The sequence below is a fragment of the Solea solea genome, chromosome 3 (genome assembly GCF_958295425.1).
Source record: "Solea solea chromosome 3, fSolSol10.1, whole genome shotgun sequence".
Classification (NCBI taxonomy): domain Eukaryota; kingdom Metazoa; phylum Chordata; class Actinopteri; order Pleuronectiformes; family Soleidae; genus Solea; species Solea solea.
The window spans coordinates 33,474,786-33,498,967 of record NC_081136.1 but is presented as its reverse complement, the minus strand read 5'-3'; the positions used below and the strand labels follow the sequence as shown (position 1 = coordinate 33,498,967).

Below are 24,182 nucleotides of genomic sequence, written 5' to 3'. Positions count from 1 at the left end.
TCTCTTGGAAGGGTACCAAAAAAGGAACGGTTGGGGTCGGTTATTTTGGTACTATTCCTAATGGAATGTTTATTCATAACCCTAACCAATTTTGGGGATTTGTTGTCTTGCTAAGATAAAAAGCCAGGAGATGGCACGCCTTCCCTCGACCTGTTCAAAGGTAACACAATCCACCCTCAAGAACCTCTTCAGCTCGTATTGTTTGTGCGATTCAAGCAATTTCTTTGTGTGTTCATTGTGGGAATTTTTCTTGGCCGTTTTCCAGGAAGAAAGTATCTCTTCCAAAAAAACCAAAAAACAAACACAGCCCAGGCACATAACCCAACGCCCACTCATGTTATTATACATGAAACAAATGAGATATAATATTCTAATTAGTGAGTTTTACAGATGCTGCTCAGTACACGGGGAACCGCATATTTGGCGCATGTACTGAGCTGACGAGCCAACGTTGCAAAGCTACCATCTGTGTTAAGGTCTGAATGCCTCCGAGTCGCAATCCTGGTAAGATGTAACAATAAGTGTCGAATGTAGCATCACAAAACTTTGGTTTGGCTGTTTGCAACAGTGTTGATGCTCAGCAAGAGGATGGTTGTGCCTTTCATATCCTGGATCACATGGTTTTAAGGAACCTGGTGCTGAATGAGCTGCTTGATGAACTGATTGTAGATCAGAGTCTGTGAGAAAAGCAGCTCAAGATGCTACGACGTGGTGAAAGGCAGACCTTCACTTAAGCTTTTGCCGGTTATGGTCTGTTTACACCGAGTGGAATGGTTCCATATGGTACAGATTTCTTTCCATTGCCATTAAGAATAGTACGAAAATAACCGGCCACAACTGTTCCAATTTTCGGAACCCGTCCCTTGGGATATCAGAGAATAATGGTACAGTACGGGTGGAGCTAGACGGACTGGGCGACAGAAAAGCGTCATTTGTTGTCGTCGCACCGGTACGACGTCATGCTACATGTTCCCCTGACGCAGCCACCGGGCACAGCCAACACACAATCTACCAAGTAAAGGTACTGCTCTCAGTCAAAACGCAAGACTGACCCAGGGCAGTTTTACCAGTGCCTAGCTAATCCCTAACATTCTGTATTTGAATACGCAGAATCTGTAAGCTAGGGGAAAGATTTTAGGGCTGAAAGCCATCTCCTCTGATTGAGCAATCATATTTGAACATGCTTTGGCTGCTCACAGGTCAAGCATATGGCTAAAGAAGAAGCTTCAGAGGTGGATTTTTACTGCTAAAAATAAACCTAGATTTTAGCTTCATGAATGTGATCATTCCATATTGAAAATAGGTACTTTGCCTATAGTGCTCCCCCAAACTGCTGACTATGTGCCTGCATTTGCACCTCACAGCTCTAAAAGTTTCCTGGATGCAGTTAGGACAAGTAATAGACAGATTAACAACATATAATTTACAGAAGTAAACATACTTGTTTTTGTCTCTCTCCCTCTGTGTGTGTGTATGTGTGTGTGAGGAAAAACTAGGTCATCTAGGACCACAGTTTTTTTTTGGTAATTACTCAGAAGTCCAGAAGAAGAGGGGAGATAGGGGTTCTGCAGTGGAGCTATCAAGGTCCAAGTCAGTAAGGATTAGTTACAACTACAGTTGAGACTTCAGATTTTACTTCTCCCTTTCCCAAACACACCATGGAACTACCATGGCCTTTACACACCAGAGAGGATGTCGTGTAGCTACCACTTCAAAGTGGTTAATGGGGGCAAAAACAAGGTGGCACAAGATGGGCACCATGTTTTGAGTGTGGCCGGTGGGTGAGCGCATATGTAAAAGGCGTATTCTGAAGCTATAAAAACCAAATCATCTTCGTTTCCAAGTGATTATACATGTATACAAATACAGTATATATATATAAAAAACTCCTCAATGTTAGACAATGGACTTTTAGTTAAAACCTGACATTATGTTTACGTTTTATTCTTGACGGACTGTGATAGCTTTGTGCAAATTAGTCTACTCTGTGGAGAGTGTGTGTAAACTGCAGGGTTTGCACATGCTTCAGAGAGTTCTTGTCCTCAGGCCTGTGTTTGATGTTGTGCGTATTTATACCTGTATGTATGTGTGTGTGAGAGTGTCTGTCTGTCTCTCTGTCTGTCTGTCTGGGTGAATATGTTTGCTTTGCATGACTGGATGCTTTAGCCAGTGTGAATATGAATATGTGGGTGAAATACAGAGAATGAGAGAGAGGGAGAGAGACGAAGAGAAAGAGAGTATGCATCTATGGGCCCTACTTCCGCCTCATAGCATAGAGACAATCACGCCATGCCTCAGCGATCATGAGGAAAAGAAGGAGACGAGCAGAGCAATCGCTGTACTAACATCATCTATCACCCGAGACAGAAACCAAGCCTCACCTCTGCCCGAAGCATGCACTGAGGTGAAGGAGGAGGAATGGGCAAATAGGAATATTTATACTTAGGAGATAATGTATAAATATGTATAGAAAAGGGCCGGAGGAGAAGATGAAAGGAAAGAGCCAAGGTTACAGCGAGGTAAGAGTAATAGACGGGATTTGAAGGCTTTGAGCCGCATCACCCAGCAAGGTCAACAGTTTACCAAATGTATCTGCGTCTTAGAGTAGACTCACATGTACATGTTGCTTTAATGCTTGACGATAGTCCGGTACTCGGCGCGATTGGGGACTCGGTTGCAACATTCAGCCGGTCTGAATTTGCTTTCACGCTGCACTTTAGTGAAACTAACAGAACCGTTTGAATGGCGTATTTCTCCTCCTCGCCTGAGGCAGCGCTGCATTTAGAATTAATGAAGGAGAAGACGAGACAAACAATGAACAAGAAAACTCGCTCATCTGTTGGTTAATGCAAGACAACTTCTGTTTCCACCACATAAGAGCAAAACAAGGAGCCCTCTCCCCCCATGTACCTGGTATACTGCACTTTATAGGCTAGTTTACCCCCACAACCTACATGCTACTCTTTTATCTTTTAAATACGGAACAAGTCCTTATTTTACGGAACCTTTGGCAACGCTACAAAGAAGAATCATAGCTAACTACATGGCTAGTGTCGCTAATGCACTTGTGAAGCCCCTGTTTAGGCTGCGTAGCTTAAAACATAACATGATCTGATTGTTGTTAGAATATTTGCATTCTATATTTGCTGCTACTCCACCCTGTTCATCTGAGTCGGTTCAATTTGGGTTCCCTTCACCCGGAGAATATCTAGCGTAGCTTAGCGCTTAGCATACAGACAGTTGACGCAGCTAGCTTGTCGTCAATCTCTAAACTCATCGACTCTATTTTAAGGGAATGAATTAGCCTCTGGGCACGAGGTTCAATAATTGTAAGCTTCCAGACAGTGGATTATATCCAGGCCAAGACTTCCAGACTAGCATTTCCAATCATTTACTGTCGGATGGGCAATGAGAAACTGGAGCACAGAGCTGCAGTTGGGAAAACTTTTCCGAATGGATTTTCTTTTTTTAACACAACTAGCAATCATTTGGCCAGTGCATATGACCGCAGATATATTAAAAAGCTGATAGCCAATGAATTTAGGTCAACCGCTCTCGCTTTAGGAATGTGGCAAACGATAAAAAAGAAATTTAAAAAACCTGCTGAGAAACACAGACAGAGAAAGCCATGTGACAGCCTTAATCGGCATTTTGTGAACTAAGGACACAGTTTGAATGCAACAGACATTTAAATTACTACACCTGTAAAATAAGAATCAAAGCAGGTCAAACTAAAGTCTTTTATGTCTTTTCTTTTTATTCAGTTAGGTTTGCTTAAACATGTGGACCCCAGAAATCTTAAGGGTCATGATAGAAAATATTCTCCTACACAAAATGAAGCCAAAAACTGTATAAGAATTTTTGTGGCATTGGTTGTTCTTAGCTTTGTTGAATAATGAATGTGTTTTTAGACCTTTAACAAGATTTTAATCAAGTAAAAGAGATTCCCAGGTTAAATCTGCTAAATATACAGTACATTGAATTAATCATGAATACAATGTGCAGTAGGAAATGCAGTGGAGCAGAATATTGTGGAACTATATTTAAATGAAGCTCCTCTCCTACATATTTAGTGTTTGTATGAGAGATACATGTAGAGGTTTTTGCCGGGCTGTCTCACCTGTGTAACCCGAGTCTGGTAACCAGATAACACTGTTCATGAATTTTAAATGCTCAGTTGGGGCAAATGAGTGCAAAGACGTGAACAAAGGCTACTTCTTTTGCCGTGAAGATCAATGTCACGGTCTGAATTCAAAATTAAAAGAGAAATAACTCACTCCAAAGCACAGCAAGTTGCATATTTACACCAGGAGACCATTCACCAAACACACTCACATAGACGCATAAAGACACCTTTGAGACAGTGTAGGGACCAGAAATGCCATTTTCTCCGGGCAGTATCGTTGCTGAAACAAACTAATAAATCCCTCTGTAAAGAGCTTTAATGCCACAACACCCTACTACTTCTCCAGCAACAGTTTCACACAGCAAACAGAATTACATACCTGAACTTAAGTGGGTTGTATGAGTGCAGGGGTATCAGCTGCTATCCTCAAACTCTGTGTGTGATGAAGTGGCTCCAAAGTCACGGTGTATGCGAAAAGTGACGTTTAATTTCTGGTACATTAGGACTGAGCCTTCCCTCATCCCTATTAGCGAACCTGGCACACACCTAAATCCTTTCTCAACCCTTCCTGACTAGCGAGATTCTGTCGACTAAAAATACCTTTAAAGTCACAGAGGCTTCGTTCCTTCCTTTTCTTGCCAGCCGTACCGTCTGGCAACCACACACACACACGCGCACACAGGGTAGTCGTGCATGGGCTCACCCGCTGCTCACACATACACACAAACGCTACACTCATGCAAACACAAGCAGCAACTTAGGACAAAAGCACACTCATACACAGAGGTCCCTCTAATCCTCTTTTCTCTTTAGAGACAGGCCAATCACACAGTGCCATGTGCTGTAAGCTGTTCTCATGCAGGCATGGAGTCCACTCTGCCACAGTGGAGGGTCAAGTGAAGTCACTGGCAATCAAGAGAAACAACAACAACACCACAAACGAGCAGGAAAAAAAGGGGGGCTCTTGAATCCATAATTCATCTCTAGCAATGTTTTTCTCTCAGTCGGAATACTTTTGACCAACATTTTTTTTTTAAATATTCTGCAAAAAAGAAAATATTTGGGCTAGGTTATATTTTCCACAGGTCAGTTGAGGTTTATGGGTAGTGAATTTACATTTCACCAATACAGACTTTTAACCAGCATTTAGCATTAACTTATACATTATAAAACACATGGCATACGGACATTTGCAAATCAATTTTGGACTGTGGTACCAAGTATATTATATATGCAATAAACGCTGATAATTAAACCTGAATCCACAAATGTGTTGTTGCTTTATTATGTGACTTAAATCCCATATGGCATAAAATAGAACCAAAATAGTTTAAATATATAGAAATAACCCAATCAGAAGCAGGGGGAAAACTCTGCTGCCACCTGTGTGTATGGAGAACAGGATGGGGTGAAGGGTGATCCAGTAAGTGGACAAACTATCCTGTGTTTACACAACATATCTACTTGACAACTCATGGAACTGGGAACAAGCCCAAATATACAACTACACTTAAGTAACACGCCACAGAAAACCTGCAACTACCAATATTTTATAAGCGACTTTACAGTCTGCACATGCTGTGTCTTGTTTGACAGTAACCATACCACCAAGATTCACTTGAGGTTATTGTGATAAAAGTGGAAGAACTCCTGGTAAAAAAAAAAACTCACTACTCCTCAATAACTAGTGTTTGTGCTGGGGAAACATCTTATCCACAAACGTAGATACATAAAAGTCAATGGACAGTAAAATAACAGCATAATAATCTACAAACAAGGATTTCAAAAGTATCTTGTAGCAAAACATTGTGAACCTCAAATTTCTTGACAAAAATAGAAATTTCAATTTCAACAATATAATGCAAAAGTTTGCCATTTACATGTGTACATTACAACAGATCTACAAAGGCACAAAGCATTTAGTCTATGGAAGTATATGGAACTGGAAAATAGGACCAAATTGGACCGTCTGGTGGGCCAATTCTAGGCCATGGGCCGTACGTTTGACACCCCTGGGATAGAGGATTGAACTCAAACTATGAACAAGATCTCTGCAAAAAATTATGGATTATAAAATCTACTATATACAGTACATATGTGTTTAGTAATTTTCCTCTGTGTCGTTTGTTGTCACCACTGTTGTCAACACTAGTGCATATTTGTATTAACTGTTTATGTTCTTAATAGAAGAGTTACAAATGTAAGATTGCTCTGCATATTTGAGAAACAAGCTGCATTTTCTCTGTCACTGCTTCATGCAGACAGCCAAGATTTCTATGGTTTTTCTTCTGCTCCCTGAAGACTCACAAAAGGCTTCCGATTCACACTCTGCACTCAGTGTTGACGTTACATAAAGCTCTTTGTTTGCCGTCAATTCACTGCAGCACCAATGACAAAGGCACACAAGTCAAACTGCACAGAAAAACTAACAAACATTACCGTCTGTGAAACTTGATAAAAACACTTCTTCTTCAGCTGCTTCCAGGTTTAACAGTCACGTGTCCTCATCTGCATCCAGTCACGACTGTGGTGGATTTAAAGGATTTAAACGACTGTAAAAGGATCCCTTACATCACTGCCACATGATTTTTCTTTGATGAGTGAAAATAAAGACTAAAAAAAAAATCTGGAATCAGTGTCTTGGATTTATTTAGTCTGGTGCTCAGGTGAAGGTCGCGGGGAGGAGACTTTAACTTGTAACAAGTCTGTTAATAGGATTTACTGGACACTGTCTGGGAAGCCAATCTCTAAAGCCACTCTCTCAGTGGCCATTTGCTGTAATGACAGCATTAAAAAATGTACAGTGTGTAGAACTTAACTGTGAACTAATGAGCAGAAATTTAATCTATCAGTATAAGACGATGTCTTATTGTCAAACTCAAATGACCTGGGGGCCAATCAGCGTCTAATCTGGTCAAGAGGGGGCCGGTCTAGAGAACAAAAAGTGTGTGTGGGGGGGAAACAACTGCTCAGTAGCACAAGCTTAAAATTAAAACACAATATTGCATCATGATATCACAATTAAGATATTCATGATGATATTTTCCAGAATTTAAAAAGTAAAAGTGCTTGTTTTGAGATGGAATGACGTATACTTCAGAATAAAAACATAATTATGATGCAAAATTAATCTACTAATATCAAAACCAGAGACATTCATTTAAAATACCGTAAATAATAATGTGGACAACTGTAATGAAAAGACCAAACAAGCTTATTTATATACGTAATTCAATGATAATTATGACTGAATAGCTTAGCTTGCAAACATATATTATATTCTGTCTATATTATACAGTGTGTAGCTGTGCCTCAGTTTAAACGAAGGTGAGGTCGTGGGCCATGTTTTTATTATTACATGATATTAATTGGTGTGCCGCCAGTTTGACACCTCTGCCTTAGACTGAGTTCAGTCGTCATCTTCCAGAGTCTGCCAGGTTCTAGGGCTGGGTTAGCGTCTTCCAACCACAGGGTCAACGCGTCCCTGGGGAAGACGCTAACCCACAAGTTCCTCCCGACAACTGTGCCATATTCTCTATTATTAATGATATTTTATGATAATACGATACAAAAATGCAAGCCTCACCCCTTGATGCACACCGGTGTAGGATTCGCTGCTCCTCGTATTCTTTCAGCGAGTTGTCCCTCAACTCTTTGCCAAGTGCAAAGGCAAATGAAAACCAGAAACCTGAAATGACATTTAAATTCAAATACCCCGCTGCCACCCACACACACTCCACTTTCATTTTTCAAAATGACAGAGGCTGACACTTGTTACTGATGTTACGCCGGCGTCTAACGGTGTGATTCATAAGTAAAGAGAGAGGAGAGGGGGAGAAATCCCTGTTGTCACGCTGTGAAGTGCGTCACAGCCGGCGACGTCACTGCTCTGCATCGATGGGGCATGTCCCATGTGTTTCGTAAGGAAAACAGCAGTGAGTCACACTGAAGGTGAATTAAAATGTACAAATAGAGAAAAACAAACAGCTCACACGACGCAGTTATTAACTTAAATTAAGACAAGTCACATGAAATACTGCAAAGTCAAATATCTCTACAAGGGACTGGTATTTTGTTTGGAACCAAAAGCTTCACAAGTCCTTGAACGTAACTCAGCAGCCTGTTGTGAATCAGTGTTCTCGGGGAGCAGCAGACAAGAATAGGTCATTGATCACCTCATCAATTCTAAGCAATCAGTGAATGGAGTGCGAATGAGGTCAAGCCGGTGTGTGTGTGTGTGTGTGTGTGTGTGTGTGTGTGTGAGTCATTGCACATGCCTGGCTGAGTGAAGTGTCACGGTTTATGACTCCCATTCTTGTAGCTCAGTGTTGAAGAGGTGGAATCACAGCCATTAATCACGGCCCCTAAACAGGAGACATGGAGACAGCTCACCAAGTGGACACTGCACTGCATATAGATATATATATATAGGTTGTTGTTTTTTTTTTTTTTTAAATCAATATCAATGAGATTGAAAATTCCTTGGTCACAATCCTGAATCACTGAAAAAAGTGGTTGACAAACTCTAAAAGAATAATCCAACATCTAAGGCAATACAATTCATTTAAACTAAAGCTATGTGATATTGTCTACACACAATTTGTAAGTTTGAACACCATTTTTTTTTTCTCACCATCTTCAGATCTTTGCCAAAATAACAACAATCCTGCCTCGGATGTTTTGCATCGTCACACCACGTCCAATGAGCTGAATTAACCACAGGTGGAGATCAGTCAACATGGAGAAACATCTCAAAGACGTGCCATTACATTTCATATCACAATCAGTCAAAAACTAGGTCACATATGAGATTTCAGTTTGTTTTCTTCTGTTTTACTTCTCTGGAGTATTCAGCGTAGATTAAAGAGGTACATTTTAGCATTAAAAGATACAGTGTGTGAGATTGTAAGAAGCTGCGAACTCCTCCAATCACCTCTGTATTTCCCAGACTCAGGGAACTATGAGAAAGTATTCTGTCCTACTTTGTTCATGCAGTAAACTTCTGCTTCAATGATGCCCTTCATATTCCAAGGCTACAAAAACAAAACACTCAAAAAAAAACGTATTTTTTGGGTTACTGAATTCCATGTCTGCCAGTAAACCCTCGTAAATGTCACGTCACATTGCCTTAGTTACAAATTCATAATGACATTTTCTAACTCTGCTGGAAAACAATAACATGTGTTTTTCTTGCTTCCATTATGTTATGGACAAAAATATGCTATGATATTGCATTCCTGTACGGTATATACAGTATTATGTGCTTACATCTACTGCAGCAACTTCAATCAGTGGGGAGGTAACAGGGAATCTGCTTCTGTAGAAGACACTCTCAGGTTCAGTCTTGATGGAAAATGTCATATCATCAAGGAGAGCTGCTCTTTATCAGTTACCATGGTTTCTGCAGCAGCTGCCACTCACCTGCAGGGCTCCTAATTATGGAACCACTCAACGATTAGTGCAGTACAGTACAGTAGCACACACACACAAGGCCTCCATCTGTACATAAGCATGTCATACAGTGTGTGTGTCGTTGTTTTACAGTTAATCAGAACAGAATTGACAGATGTTTTAACATTAGCCAGAGGGAGAGAGAAGAGAGGAGAGGGAGGATGTTAGCAGGCTGCTGCTGTGTTGTCATGCCATTCACCTAAATCTCATCTCTCCTTGCCCACAGACTTCATATCCCACAATCCCCTGGGGTTTGCTTCCGGGCAGGAAGGAATGAGTCAGAGCCTTTTACATTCTCAACAGAGCCTACATGATGAGGAGTCGTGAGAAAACACACATACGCAGAGAAAGAGGGAGGATACAAATAGCATGTGTGTGTGTACATATATATACAGTATATATATGTATGTGTATATACTGTGGTAACGAGTGGTAAATATTAAGGCTGTGCAATTAAACTTGCAAATTTCCATTCCGATTACAGACCCAAACGATAACAAAAACAAAACAACAAATCTATTATTATTGTTATTACAAAACAGGAGCTTTTATTCTGAAAATAACGCTTTTAATGTTGTAAAAGTGTCTGACTTCCTGTCCTGCTCGTTATTGAGCGATTTCTATATTAAGTGAGTATTCAGACTCTTATAGTGACAGATCTACAGACTTTTTCTGGTGTTATTAGAGATTTTCAATCGTTCAATTTTTATTTATTTTTCCTCTTATAGCGTCCATTACAATTTACTACACATGGTCAATTATGCAAATTAGCAAATACGTCATTAGCGACTTCTAGATAACTTTAGGACTACTACTACTACTACTCGTGACCGTGATTTTTCCACAATCAAGCAAGTTACATCTTACAAAAAATGCCGTTACTGTTTGGTTATATCCAAGAAGGAGGTCAGGGTGAACCGTGTGTCAGCCATTTTACAACAAAAGTACTTCAACAAGAACTTCATTGTACAGGGAAAACATTTTCCTTACTGTGTCATTAAACACATTCACTCTTACAATAATTACAGAAACCGATTAGGAGCTAAATTTATCAAAGTTTAAAGATTTTAAAAAATATATGACTTATACACAGCCATTACTACTTCATGTAGTGAAAACAGTACGGAAAACTGCAAATAACTTCCATAATTTTTGTCACATGTAGTCTTTTCCGATATATCAACAGCAGAATGAACCGATAAGCGGCTACATATTTTTATCTTTCGAACAACTTACCTCAAATTCGGACAATTTCCCGAAATTAGCAATCAAAATCCACATCCTCTGCCGAGCCAACACTTCCGCGTCCGTAAACCGGATGTAGTTTAACACTCCGGCCGCTAGATGGCGGCAGAGTGCTTCCATGAACTGGCATTAGTGGGAAACTCACGCCGTTTCGACTGCATTTGAGGGTTTAGATATAAACACAGAATAGTGAGTGGATCTGAAACGTAAAACTATAATTATATTTTTATACTGAGCATTAAAAATCAGTTTCATTAAAAACAAATTAAGCAGAGTTTTGAGGATGAAAAGTAAAATCAATTTAAAACTCTTAATTGTTCTTCATTTTTCTTTGGTTCATTTGGTTATGTCGAGGTCTCTCTTTACAAAAAGCAATTAAGTTAGCACAGATAATGATATTTTGAACAAAAATGATAAAACTATACTCTTGGTCAGCTGTCTAATATTATAAATATATATTATAATATAATATATAATATATAAATAGTTTTTTCTTTCACAATAAATTGTAAAATATCCAAATTATTTTTTAGGTTTAAAACAAAAATGCAATCTTTTGAGAACAATAGTCCCATTACCAAGGGAAGCCTAATATTATGAAACCACAACAACAGCTTTATTCTAAATTCTCATTGTTTCTCTCACCATATACTAGTTCATTTCTTTTAAATAACAAAATGAATTGGACATAGTGGTTTCCTCAGTGAATCTGGAGACAGAGATGAATTTACTTGAACCGAAATGTTGCCCTGACCTGACACGTGAAGAGAAAAACCACTTAAAACAGAGGCGACGCTCCAGTAAAGCAAAGGACAATAATAATAATGACACACTCCAACATAATGGTCATAATGTCGTCTCTCAGCAGCAGAAAATGCTCACAACTCTCTGTCTCTGTCTCTCACACACACACAGGACATTTAAGGACAGTCGCCATGGTAACAGCACAGCCAGTGTGTTAGGAAATGCTGCTTTGGTGGATTATTTTCTGACAGTCAAGGGATTTTTTTGGTGTCATAAATAATAGAGAGAAAAAGAAGTGATGTTACTGCGCCCTCTAGAGGCTCACTTCAGCACTTGAGACTGGCCTTGATGAACAAGCTGCACAGGCAGTTTGACAACAGCGACCTCTGCTGGTACTTTATGAGAATGATGAGAATGTGCTTTAAAAAACAGGATAATGATTTTTTATTATTTAAAATATTTAAATATTGTTAAATACTGTTTTTCTCCATTATATAACGTTTTCGAAATGGTTGTTGTGTTTATTTCATGGTTCATTTGTATGACAACTGAAGTTGTTTTGAAATGTTTTAATAAAGGAATACAGTATTTGCTTTTCCTGCTATGAAAAGGCAAAATGTGACACAACTACTTGACTGTTAATTGATTACTAAATTAATCGTCGTAAAATAGTTATAAATAGATTTCTGGTTGTTTCAGCTTCTTAAAGGTGAATATGTTTTGGTTTCTTTGCACCAAATAACAAAGAAATCATTTAAAGTGAATCATGTTGGTTTGTGGATTATTATGTAACCGGATTATTTCCTATTTTTTAACGTTTTCTGACATCTGATGGACCAAGCTTTGATTCATGGGAAAAGTCTTAAGAGGATAAAACAAGAATCTCACTTACCTCAAATTTGATTTAGAAACATCCACTTCTTTGAAATATCTGGTGGGGTTTTTTTTATACATACATTTTGACATGAGCATCTTTCGGAGAGAAATGAGTGGGAAAAACCATAAAAAACAAGCTTTTCTTTTTGTAACGGAGATGTTTATTTAGACAACTGAATGCATGCCAGAAAGAACTGTGTGTTACAGCAGTGGTAACGTTCAGCTCTCGGAGCTCTTCTAACTCGGAGGGAGAGAAGTTGAATTATTGACACACCAGAGCTTTTTTTTGTGTGTTGGTACAAGAAAAAACTGAAAAACTGCCGTGGATTTTATTGCATCGACACTTCACTCTTGTCATGTGTTTAAAGGGGGACAAGGAAGACAGGCGGAGGTGGTGGGGGGGGTTTAACTGTCGTTGAATCGGAGATTGAGGAGCTTTGGCCACGGTATCGTGAAATTTGCAGATATCACTGTGGTGTTAAAAAAGTTGCTTGACCTCTCACACGAAAACGAGACGATTTTTTTTTGTTGTTTTTTTTTTAAAAGATGCACTTACTGTAAGGTAGCATTCACATGCAGTAATAACGTGTCTCCTCCTCCTCCGACTACATTTTTCTCCACTATTTCTTACAGAGATTTCACAGCTAAGTTTTCTCAGTCTTTCGGGGGGAATTATCTTACACATAATGATGGCTGCTCGATGAGTGAAAACACACGTCGTTGGTTGGGTTTTGGGGGAGAAAGCGAGGACGTAAATACAACGAAAAAAAAAAAAAAAGAGAGACAAAAATTGTGCTTATTACTTAATTCACTTTAAAAAAAAAAAAATCCCCAAAAAGGGACTCCTCGTTACTATCTCAGTCACTTGGTCCATCAAAGATTCCGTGTAAGTCGCCGTTGCCGTAGATTCTCCGATGTATCGATGAGCCCGAAAATGACCATAATATCAAAAATAAATGCAACCCTTTCACAAAACAATGAGCAATAAATAATAAAAGTGGTGTTTCTTGTACTGTATATGTACTGTATATACACAGAGAGTTTAAATTTTGTTGTATATATGTACACAAAGAAAACAAGTGGCCGTCTATTTCCAGACCCTTTTTTCTTCTTTTTTTTTTATGCCGGAAAATTCGAAATAAATCCCTAGAAAAAGCAACGACATAATCCCTCACACAGAATCCGGCAGAGGGGGATAATGCACAATGAGACTACTGTGTTGCTTTGTCATTTCTGCCAAAAAAAAAAGGAAAAAAAAGAAATAGAACCACTGGTTTGGAAAGGAAAGAAAATATAAAAGGAAAAAAAAAAAAAAAGCCCCTTGAACTCCATAAAATAACTAGCTTATTAAAACATTGATTGACAACAACATGCACAATGCTTTCCCAGCCTCGGATGGAAGAGGGTTGTGACGAAGCACTTTTCTCCACGCTTGCAGTGTTTGTTTGTTTTTTTGCATGTTTATATTCGAATGATTCCTGTTGGCCACACAGACTTCGACGGAAAGGTTTCCTTTTTGTCTTCGCCCCCAAAAAATAAAAGAGTTCTGTTTATCTATTTCCGTTGAAACGCTAACTTGCAAGTTCACATGCTCAGGTCACCGACGGCGTCGTCTCCGCCGCCTCCGCGAACGTCCCCGTGTGCATCTATAAATGTCCCCACAACTGTCCTCTCAGCGTATTTAGGTCCATCTGCTCACCGACAAACACCTCAGTCAACGTTTTCTTTTGTTTTTTTTTTTTTTTGTCCCAGTCCTATTTTAGTCGCTTATGTACAGGAGGTTGAAGTGTCTGCCAGACGGTATCCCAGGCAACCAACCGACCGCATGCTCACACATTTACAGTACGCCTTCCAGTTCCTCCGTCCTCTCTTCGTCTCTGTCCGCGTCCAAGGTTATGTGCTGTTATTTTGAATGAGAGCTCTGCTGCCGTTTACAAAGTGTGACTGTTTCTTGCCGCGGTTGTTATGGAGAGGTCACTGAATCACGCACACACACACACACAGTCGACAGAATGTGCTCGTGTGGGTACGGTATGTGTGGATGCATGGGTTTGTGCTCGTGTTGTTGGTCGATCTCAGTTTGCATGTCGTGTGCTTCTTCTTTCACCGGCGCGCCTCGTTCAAACACTGCGCGGTGGTCTCTGGAGCTCGTGGGTTCTCCTGTTGCGTCCCTTCTTGTTTTCCTGCATCCGCCGCCACTTGGCCGCGTGCTGGCTGCTCGCCCGCGATGCCCCCGCCGCTTGAGAGCCAGCCTGGCTTCCCTGGCCCTTCTGGCTGTTCTGCGACTTCTGGTTGTTCCTGGCTGTCCCCGGATTTGTCTGACCTTTCTGGGAATTCTGGCCCCGTGCCGGCCCCTCCACAGTTGGAGCGCCGGCCTGAAGCCATTGCCTGCTCTGTGGTGGCCCGGACTGCTGCTTCTGCGCATTAGGACCAAACGCTTTAGGCCCCAACGGAGAGCTGGAGCCACCTTTGTTGTCAGATTTCCCCTGATCACTGGCTGCGGGCGTCTTCGCCTTCTTCTGTTTGCGCTCCTTCTTCCAAACTCGATCACAGAACTCTTCGACGCTGTTTAGGTCGGGGTGATCCAGGAGAGAGAGGAAATCTCTGTACCACGGCCTGTGCTTGGCAGTCTGATCTACGCCTCCACCGCCGCCACCGCCACCGCCACCGCCACCGCCACCCACGCCGGGGAGTCCTGGAAGGATGTCGCCCAGTCTCTGGGCAGGGATGACCTGAAGGTTGAGGCGCTGCAGGGGCTGAATGAAGCCGTGTTCGACCGCCTGACAGTGGTAGATACCGGTGTCCGACTGTGTCAGGCTGCGAATGAGCAAACCCTGGTCTGTGCGAAGCATTCGCTCGTCGAGCTTGATCTGAAAACAAAGAAAAAAATGATTATTCATGCTGCTGTATATTATATATATATGTATATATATATATATATATATGTATATACTGTCTTTTTTTAACTTGATTTTCTTGTTATTTTTTGTGTTCAACTGAAAAGTTGGATGTTTGACAGAAGAAGGAATATACTGATGAGCCACCAGGGGGCACACTGATGGATTAATAAAATCTATAAACAATTCTTGATGGTCTCAATCACTCTTTTCAGCTCTTCTTCAGTAACTCATGATGTTGATTTTTGTAAATGATGTTTTTCCCATTTAGTGTTCCCCAGTGTGTGTGTGTGTGTGTGTGTTTCTCCAGGTTCTCCGGTTTCCAAAAACATGCAGATTTGGGGATTAGGTGAATTGGACACTCTAAATTGGGTGTGAGAGTGGATGGAGAGTGGTGTCCCCGTGATGGACTGGTGATCTGTCCACGATGGACCTCGCCTATCGCCTCATGTCAGCTGAGATTGACACCGCGACCCTCATGTGGAGGATAAAGCAGTAGAAGACGGACGGATAGATGGATGGATGGCTGTTCCCACTGAGAGGAAAATAGATAATGAAGCCTGTGAACGCCTGGTTCCCGTCATTTATTCCTTAAACCTGGCATTGGTCAAATTGCAAATCCAATTGTTGACATTACAAGCGGCTGCCATTTGGTGTGGAATAAATAAAACACGCTGAATTCACGCCGACCGGGGTAAACACGGTGTGGAAGAAAAAGAAGACTGAAAACTGCCAAATGTCGATGTAAACAATGAACAATGATAATAAAAAAAGTGTTTTTCAGGTCTCCAGGATACACACAAAGAGTTATGAAGGAAAACATTGAATGTAAACATAACTTATTTTTATTTTACACCAAACTCCACAGGACATTTTCTAGTTTCCACAGACCACAAATTTGGACGGTAGAAACTCAGGTTTAGCCAAAGGTTCAGCACAAACTGTAGCGGTGTTCGTCATCGCGTGAACAACTGAAAAACTGCAGCCGCTGCGTTTATTTGAATGGGACCACTGTGTTAGAGAAAAGGGGAGGGGGGGAGGGGAGGGGGGCTGAACCTGGTTCACACTGTGTCGTATTTGTATTTAAACTCACTCTGAACGCCTGGTGAGACAAATGTTAGCCAAAATCTTCTCTGGCGTCAGAGAGTCACAAAGGTAACAACAGTCTAAAGGTCATGACACGATCACAGCAGGGCAGGTGAAACGATGTTTTGTCTACAGGAAACTAAAATAGATGTGTGTGAAATAGATGCTACAGTTTTAAATTAGGGAGGAATTTGCAAAAATGCAATCTGTGTATTTGAATGTGACCTGCTAGATATTCAGCAGCAGTACGCAACAGTACAACACGGTAAAATGAGCAAGTTTCAGATGCAGCAGTGTGTGTGCTTTCAAACTAACTTTGGGATTTTACCAGGGAGGAAAAAGTGCGAGTACTCCAACCACGAAGCTGAGCTTCGAGGTGCATTCAAGAAACCTGTTAAGAATTGTCAACAATTAAGTCAACAATTAAGTAATTTGATAAAACAATATGTGGTCGTGTAACCTTTTAATCTAATTACAAACAGTCACATTAAATGGCAGACTTTGTGTCTATATTCATGCATATCCCTGGTTCAAATTACATTTTTTTGTTGCATTTTCTCACCCAGGTGCAATTTACTATGAGTAACACACACGCAAATGACCTGGGGGCCACTGAGGGTCTGGTTTGGTCAAGTAGGCGAAAAGAAAGTCAAACCCTTTAAGAAAAAAACATCAAAATAATAATATTTATGATGATATTTCACACAATTCCAAAGTAAAAGGGTTTGTTTTGATATGGAAAATGAACTCATTATAACTTTATATTGCTTTATATTGCCTATCCTAAAACCAGGTCCTAACCCTTTAAGTTGTGGGGCCCAATGATAGTTTTTAGATGTAAAGATATAAGTACACACACACACACACACACACACACACACACACCTCGTGCTTGCGATCGTCGTTGAGCTTCTGCAGCTGCCAGTAGATGAGCGCTCTCTGAGACTTGGGGCTGCACTCGAGGAACATGCTGCTGTTCTCCACGCCGAACACACTCCTGTCCTCCACGCTGCCCCCGGCGCCGTCCACGTCGTCTGCTCGAGTGGACACACACACAGAGAGAGAGAGAGAGAGAGACGGTGTGAGGACACAGAGACACAAAAAACGAAGAGCGACGAGCAGAGAAGTCGGAAGTCGTTAAGTTTAGTCACCGTGATGCTGCAGGTCCGAGCACTGAGAGAGAGGGTCTCCGTTTCTGATGTCCTGTCGCCTCGTGCGCCTGGACAGAGACGTGGACATTAAATTAACACAAAGACACTTGGACACGTAGAAGCAGAGAACCGCTTGACACATATTTGAATAAAGACGGACTAAATGGATTTAATATCTAACATAAAGCCGCTTTATTTTCCCTCACCCTGGATTGTGAATGTGCTTGTGTTATATGTTGTCTGTGTGTATATGTTATAGATTTGTAAATTCAAATACTTATTAATCCCTCTACAGGCAATGAGTACAAGTACAGCAAGGTGAAGACAACAAAGCACAGACAGCAGCATACACAATCAGGCACTAGGAGCCTATAAGTGCCAGAATTTGAAATAAAGCATAATAACACTATATTTAATATTTATGTATATATATATACATATATATATATATATATATATATATATATATATATATATATATATAAAAACAGCATAAAAACTGGGTAACACCAATTTACCAAACATACACTCATCTGTGTACTGCTTCATTTCAACCACTAGGGGCCAATGTTGCCCAATGTTGCGTCTCCATGTGCAGCTTCTCCCATTTAAGGACCAGAAAAATGTGTATTTATTCAACCTTTACTCTACAGTTTGAATCACATGTGCGGAATGTAAGAAGCGTAAAAAAAACAACAACCTGCCGTACACTAAAGCCCCACTGCTGCCCGATGAGTCGTTATTATAAAACACAAACGCTTCGGTTTCGCCCCTTGGAATTCCTCGCTCTTTGTCCACTGCTTTATTTTTCACAGTTTTTCACAGCCTGGCTTCCACACTCACGCCGCCTGACTGCCAATGTGTGTCGTCCTTGTTTCTGGTTGCCATGGAGTGCAAATGTGACGATGGATGGTGTAAAAAAAAAAAACGCGCGGGGACAGGTGCGGGTGAGCCAAAGGTGAGGGGAAAAAAAGGGGGAGCTTTAAAGGCAGAGATAAAGTCGTGGAACCATGGAAGTGAAATGTCCCATCTGTGAGAATCCCTCTCCTTCATTATCTCTCTGTGCCACACACTCATCCATCTCTTTTCTCGTTCCCTCCTCCGAGCTGACATTCCTGTCTTTTTGGCCGTCTGAACACGTGCGGGGCCGAGTGTCTGGTTCCCATTCTGGGAGAGGGAAAATTATTTTGCAGTGTAGTGGAGCGCGGCACGGAGAGGAGCCGGCCCCAGGCCTTAACCATGGGGTGTGCCACCTCGACTGTAACCCACTGGCCTCGGTCTGCGAGTGTGAGAAGTTCTAGAGAGTGTGTAAGTGTAAATGTGTGTGTGTGTGTGTGTGTGTGAGGGCTGCCGTGCTCGGGCCTAATCCTGCTGCATAGAGTCAGAGGGTAATTTGAGGGTGTGTATGTTCATACCTCCGTGCTGCAGGGTGAAGCGGTCAGACAGCTCCTGTTGGCTATAATTTAGTGTGTGTGTGTGTGTATGTGTGTGTGTGTGTGTGCGCTTCGACGTGGGTCTCGTTATGTTTGCGCGTTCATCTTTAACGGGATCACAACTCACAGGAAGTGTTGCTGGAGGGAGTTCTAAGACAGGTTGCTGGACTGCACCTCTTGGAAAAGGGACTTTTTAATGAGCGTATGTTGCACCTGTGAAATATTACCACTCCGGATGACTTCCATATTTAAGTGTTTGGTGCACTTGCTCACAGGCCAGTGGAGGTCTGAGGTAACAGCGCCAGGCATTCGGCAAACTCCTTCGGGCCAATTTCAACAGCACACTGCAGGTGCTCTGATAACTGCCAGGTGTAGCCGCGTGTGAAGGCGTCAGCCGAAACGCGCTCAGCTAGCCCAATATAAACTCATAAATTACGCCGTGTGTGTGTGTGTGTGTGTGTGTGTGTGTGTGTGTGTGTGTGCGCCTACCTCTTGGCGGTCGGAAAGTATCTCGAACACTCGGTGCCGTCCCAGGCACAGTACGGGTCTCTGGCCAAACAGCACTCGGCGCACGCTTTCCCATAGACCTCGCAACGGTGCAAAGACATCTGCGAGACGCCCAGGGACGAGCCAAGGTACAGCTGTTGCTGCAGGAGCCAAAGAAACAGCGAGGACTTTAGTAGTTGAAACACTTTGTGTGTGGCTCAGTTGGCAGAGGTCTTGTGAGAAGACGGGCGATTGGAGGTTGGGTTCTCAGCAGGCACATCACATATACTTTGTTTTCGGATGTCAGCGTTTGGTGAAAGGCCCAGAAGTTCTCGCTTGGCCCTTTGTTAGCTTGTCAACAACCTTTTTTTTTTGCATAAATTACAGTGTGCTGCTGGAACAGGTCGTTACCTGCTTGGTGGACAGCTCCATGGCAGTAATGGGAGTTGGCTCCTGTACAAAGACAAAAGCAGCCGGGCTTCACACCACATCCACGGACACAAATGACTGTTTTTATAAGCCTATCAGAAAAAGGTGTCGTTGACACTGTCAAAGACTGTCAAAGCCGTACCCTGAAGACGGTCATCTCCTCCAGCACCACCTCCTCCAGGTCGTGCCAGCTCTCTCTGGGGATCGTCACCACTTTCAGCACGGTTCCCACATCTGAAAGAAAACACAGATTACATTATGTGTATGTGAAAAGATTATTTTCATGACGCACGGACAGATTTGTTTATGAGTGAAGCAGTTCACTGACCTCTGTGGTAAATTATGGCAAATTATTTGTTTTTATATTATCATTTTTCAGTTTTCTAAAGTAGAATTTATTTATGTTTCTTTTGGAAGCAAAGGAAATTTTGACACCCTGAAAAAAACAAACTAAAAACTGGAAAGGAAGTGGAAGTTTGAAGTCAATTATCATCCATTTATTAAGACCAGGAGCAAACATCTACTTTTACATAGGAGCTGAAACAATTACTCGATGAATCGATTATTAATCAATCACTAAATGAATCGTCAACTATTTTGATAATCCATTCATCAGTTTGAAGCTTTTTTTCATGATTAAAACAAGATTTCTGGATTGTTTCAGCTTATTAAATGAGAATATTTACCTATTTACAAAGAAATCATTAAAAACTGAATTATTTTGGTTCGTGGACAAAACGAGACATTGATCAGACATTTTACGGATCAAACAATTACTCGATTAATCGTGAAAATAATCGATAGATTAATTGATTATGAAAATAATCGTGTGTTGCAGATCTAGAACAGAATCAAAACTCCTACTATACTAGTATTGTATCGGTTAAAATGCAAATAACCAACTTTACTTTACCAAGTTTACAGACTTTTTAATGTATAATAAGAGAAAGGCTGAAATCTGCGTACCTGTGCCGATAAACATGACATCGTACTGTCCGTCCTCCGCCTCCACTCTGTCCACCACGAGCTGGGAGAACTGGTAGTCCACGTCCGTCCTCACCATGATGGGACGCCCCCCGATCGGGTGCACCGGGTTGTACATGGCCGGGTGACCCCGGGCGAAAGTGATGACGTCATCGGGGAGGTCCTTCGTGGAGTCGAAACCTCCAAACGTCTTACTGGGACACTGAGGCGGACGGAAAAGCACAAATAAAACCAGCATTAATATCACAAAGAAAGCTATATTTTAAGGGCGAGACGGAGAGGAAACTCACAGTTCCTGGACGAGGGTAGGGCACTCGGCCCTGGAAAGGCACCCACTGGTAGTTGGGTCCGTCCCTGTGCGCGTAAGGACCCAGGAAAACCCTCCTGACGTCCGCCATGTTGTACATACACACTGCCGAGCCTTTAAATATGTTACTGTGGAGGCAAGGAGAGAGAGAGAGAGAGATAAATGGGGAAGAGGTGAAGGGGTAAAACTGATAAAAAAAAAAAATACATTAAGTTGAAGAGAGGGAGGGAACGGGAGGGCGGTGGAAGCGGAGGACGATGACAGAGGCAAACAAAAGGGGATTTATAGATGATCGGTCACAAGACAGGGATTAGGAGTTCGTGAAATACCGAAGAAAGACAACAAAATGACCCTTCAGCGCACAAAGACGGAGGGGAGCAAGGTTGTCATTACCTAAGTACTGGAATGACAGATTGGAACTCCTCCGTGATTGCTTCCAGCATCTTGAGAGCAGACAGGAATTTGGGCACGCCACCAATAAAACAGAAGACCTGCCTCAGAACACATTTGAAATCCACTCCAATGTTTTGCGAGTGTTTGCCCCGTAGCCAGATGGGCGGATTTCTGCTCTCCGCTCGCCAGACGAGGTCCAGCGCAGGCAAGGTCAATCAATCACACTGGGCCGGGGGGAAATGACGGGGGTTTCAATTTATGCTTCGTCCTGGTTTGGTCCAAAATCTGACAATCTGAGCCCGTGACTCATAGATTCCACGCGATCCAATCCAAGATGTACTGCATATTCCACAAATGTGATTGAAGTATTCATGAGATTAGGGTAATGGACGCTTATAGGTTTCGCTGTACGTGGAGATCACACTTAGAGAGATGAAATAATCTCATTTTAAAGATGCGGTACGTAACTTCTAGTGATGTCTTTGTGAACAGAAACAATGTCACATTATCTGTACGCTGGTTTCCTTCATGGGCTCTTTACAGCAATACTATCAGACCTGACTGAAGGAGCGTTTGTGTGTATACAGCGGCAGCGCAGGGGTGGGTGGAGTCAAGAGGTTCGACCAGGTTTTTTAAAGGTTTTTTTACTCTTTGGCTTTTGACCCAATATGACATGTTGGTTTTTATCTTTTTTCTTATAGTTTTATTGTATGACTTGTTTATTTGTGTTGTTTTTTTTATATTTTCTACAGTATTTTATTACTTTACTACGCGTGAAAGAGAACCCGGACCGGCTGAATGTCGCAAACCCCCCCGATCGCACCGAGTCTAGCGGAGACGATTAGGTGTGAAAAGGACCTGAGTCATCCCGACTACTAAAAAAAACTAAACGCCGCTTTAGTGAGAAACACAATGGCTTGAATGTGACAGACAGTTGTTTCAAGTGTCACTTTTTAACAAATGGCAGATTTTCAGTTTTGCACTGAATCTCTCTTGCCTTTGCAGGAAAGGAACGCTCCAGTGAGATTCGCGACGTCCTTTGTCTCGCTGACTGCAATGGCGAGTTGTATCAGACTAATTAAAGATGGGGCTGGCACACACACACGCACACACACACACAGCCCATAGTACCCAGCAAAGCATGGAAGATGAATGGATTAGCATTTGAAAAATGTTAATTACAGAGAAATTCAATTAACTCCGGGGGCAAAAACAGACACTCCTGTGTCTGTGCTTCAGAAGGAGGGTGAACATGTGTCTGTGCAGATACAGAGAGCGGCGCGCACATTTCGATAACCCCCCCCCCCCAAACAACATCAAGCAAACACACAAACACGCACACAAGTCGAGAAACAATCAAACAGTGATCTGTCAGTGGCAGCTTCTTTGTGCCTCATTAAGCAGTGATATTAAAAGCCGGTCCCTTTTGCATCTCTGTTCTATTCATCTCTGAAAACCGGCCACTTAGAAAACCAATTAAACCACTCTAATTCCTCAGTGCCCTATAATTGAATTTTAAAGCATGCATATGTGTGTGTGTGTGTGTGTGTGGGCAGGCACACATGTGGTGTGCGTAGGTGAACCCTCTTCATTTCTGAAAGCTGAGAAAAGGCCATTCGGGCCCAGGCGATACACGCTGACTGACAGTATGTGTTTGCTTGTGCTGCCTTTCTTTTCAGCCCGTTGTCATTATTAGCTGTGATTGATTGTGGCCCGGCTCCTTTGTTCAGAGCGGTTTAGAGACTCTACTGGACCCCCTTTTTCTTTTTTTTTCTTTGCCCCAAAATGCAAATTCATCATCCTCATAAGTGCCACCATCTGTGCCATTTCATTTCACTTATCTGCCTTGGCCCGTGCCTTCACCCTCTCCACATGCTCCAATAGAGCCACACCCGGACTCTGAAAAACCCTATTCAATGTTGGAGCGGCAGCCAGAGGAGGGGGGATTTGTATGGGTGAGAGACGTGCGTTGCCACTGAGTGAATATCGTGTTTCTCTCGCTCCCTGACGCTCCATAATCGGATTTCCCCCTTGCAAGCCTCTGCCAAGGTTTCAATGAAAAAGCGGGACAGGTAGCAAAGAAATGGGAAGGGGCTCCAATCGGAGTGGAGTGGTCGGGGAAAACAAGCAGGAGACACCTGTAAGTGGATTATGGAAAAGGGAGGTGGTGGGGGGGGGTGAGGCACTGTCTGGGTCCTGCACGTCCATATTTTTCCTTGTCATTCCAGATGTTTTTAAATAGATGACTTTTGTGTGCATGTGTGTTTTTCAAATGCAAAGAAAATAACCTTCTAGTCGCCGAGCAACACATCAACAACACAAACACTGACAGGACTCGGACACGTCGGGACGGAGTCGTACCTGGATGTGGTGAACACGGCGTAGATGACGGGGTTCTTCGGGTCCTTGGAACTCATGAGAAACACGTCCTCTGGAATGAGAACGAGATCAAAAATAAGAGCGAGTGACGCCAAGGTTGTTTAAAGTCTTATTATAGTTCGTCTTTTCAACGTACACTCTAATAAATGTGTATATTTTCACACAAAGGTGACAACAGGATTTGTTATTCCTCTT

General features: G+C 42.0%; 2 protein-coding genes across 3 annotated transcripts in view; both read right to left on the bottom strand.

The window, feature by feature from the left end:
* pcloa (piccolo presynaptic cytomatrix protein a) overlaps positions 1–4,575 on the bottom strand; it is a 58,638-nt gene extending 54,063 nt beyond the window's left edge. Inside the window, exon 1 of the mRNA XM_058626017.1 lies at positions 4,506–4,575. The gene's annotated coding sequence lies outside the window, so the exon portion shown is untranslated. The remainder of the gene's footprint in view (positions 1–4,505) is intronic.
* An 8,005-nt stretch (positions 4,576–12,580) lies between these two features.
* The window catches only part of sema3aa (sema domain, immunoglobulin domain (Ig), short basic domain, secreted, (semaphorin) 3Aa), a 38,148-nt gene continuing 26,546 nt past the window's right edge, over positions 12,581–24,182 (bottom strand). For both annotated transcript variants that reach the window (XM_058625130.1, XM_058625131.1), the window contains exons 9-17: positions 23,970–24,039; positions 21,199–21,343; positions 20,891–21,110; positions 20,067–20,158; positions 19,907–19,948; positions 19,499–19,656; positions 17,577–17,644; positions 17,311–17,459; positions 12,581–15,312 (exon numbers count right to left, since the gene is read on the bottom strand). In XM_058625130.1, the coding sequence (XP_058481113.1) occupies positions 14,563–15,312; positions 17,311–17,459; positions 17,577–17,644; positions 19,499–19,656; positions 19,907–19,948; positions 20,067–20,158; positions 20,891–21,110; positions 21,199–21,343; positions 23,970–24,039 (1,694 nt within the window). In that variant the 3' untranslated portion in view covers positions 12,581–14,562. The remainder of the gene's footprint in view (positions 15,313–17,310; positions 17,460–17,576; positions 17,645–19,498; positions 19,657–19,906; positions 19,949–20,066; positions 20,159–20,890; positions 21,111–21,198; positions 21,344–23,969; positions 24,040–24,182) is intronic.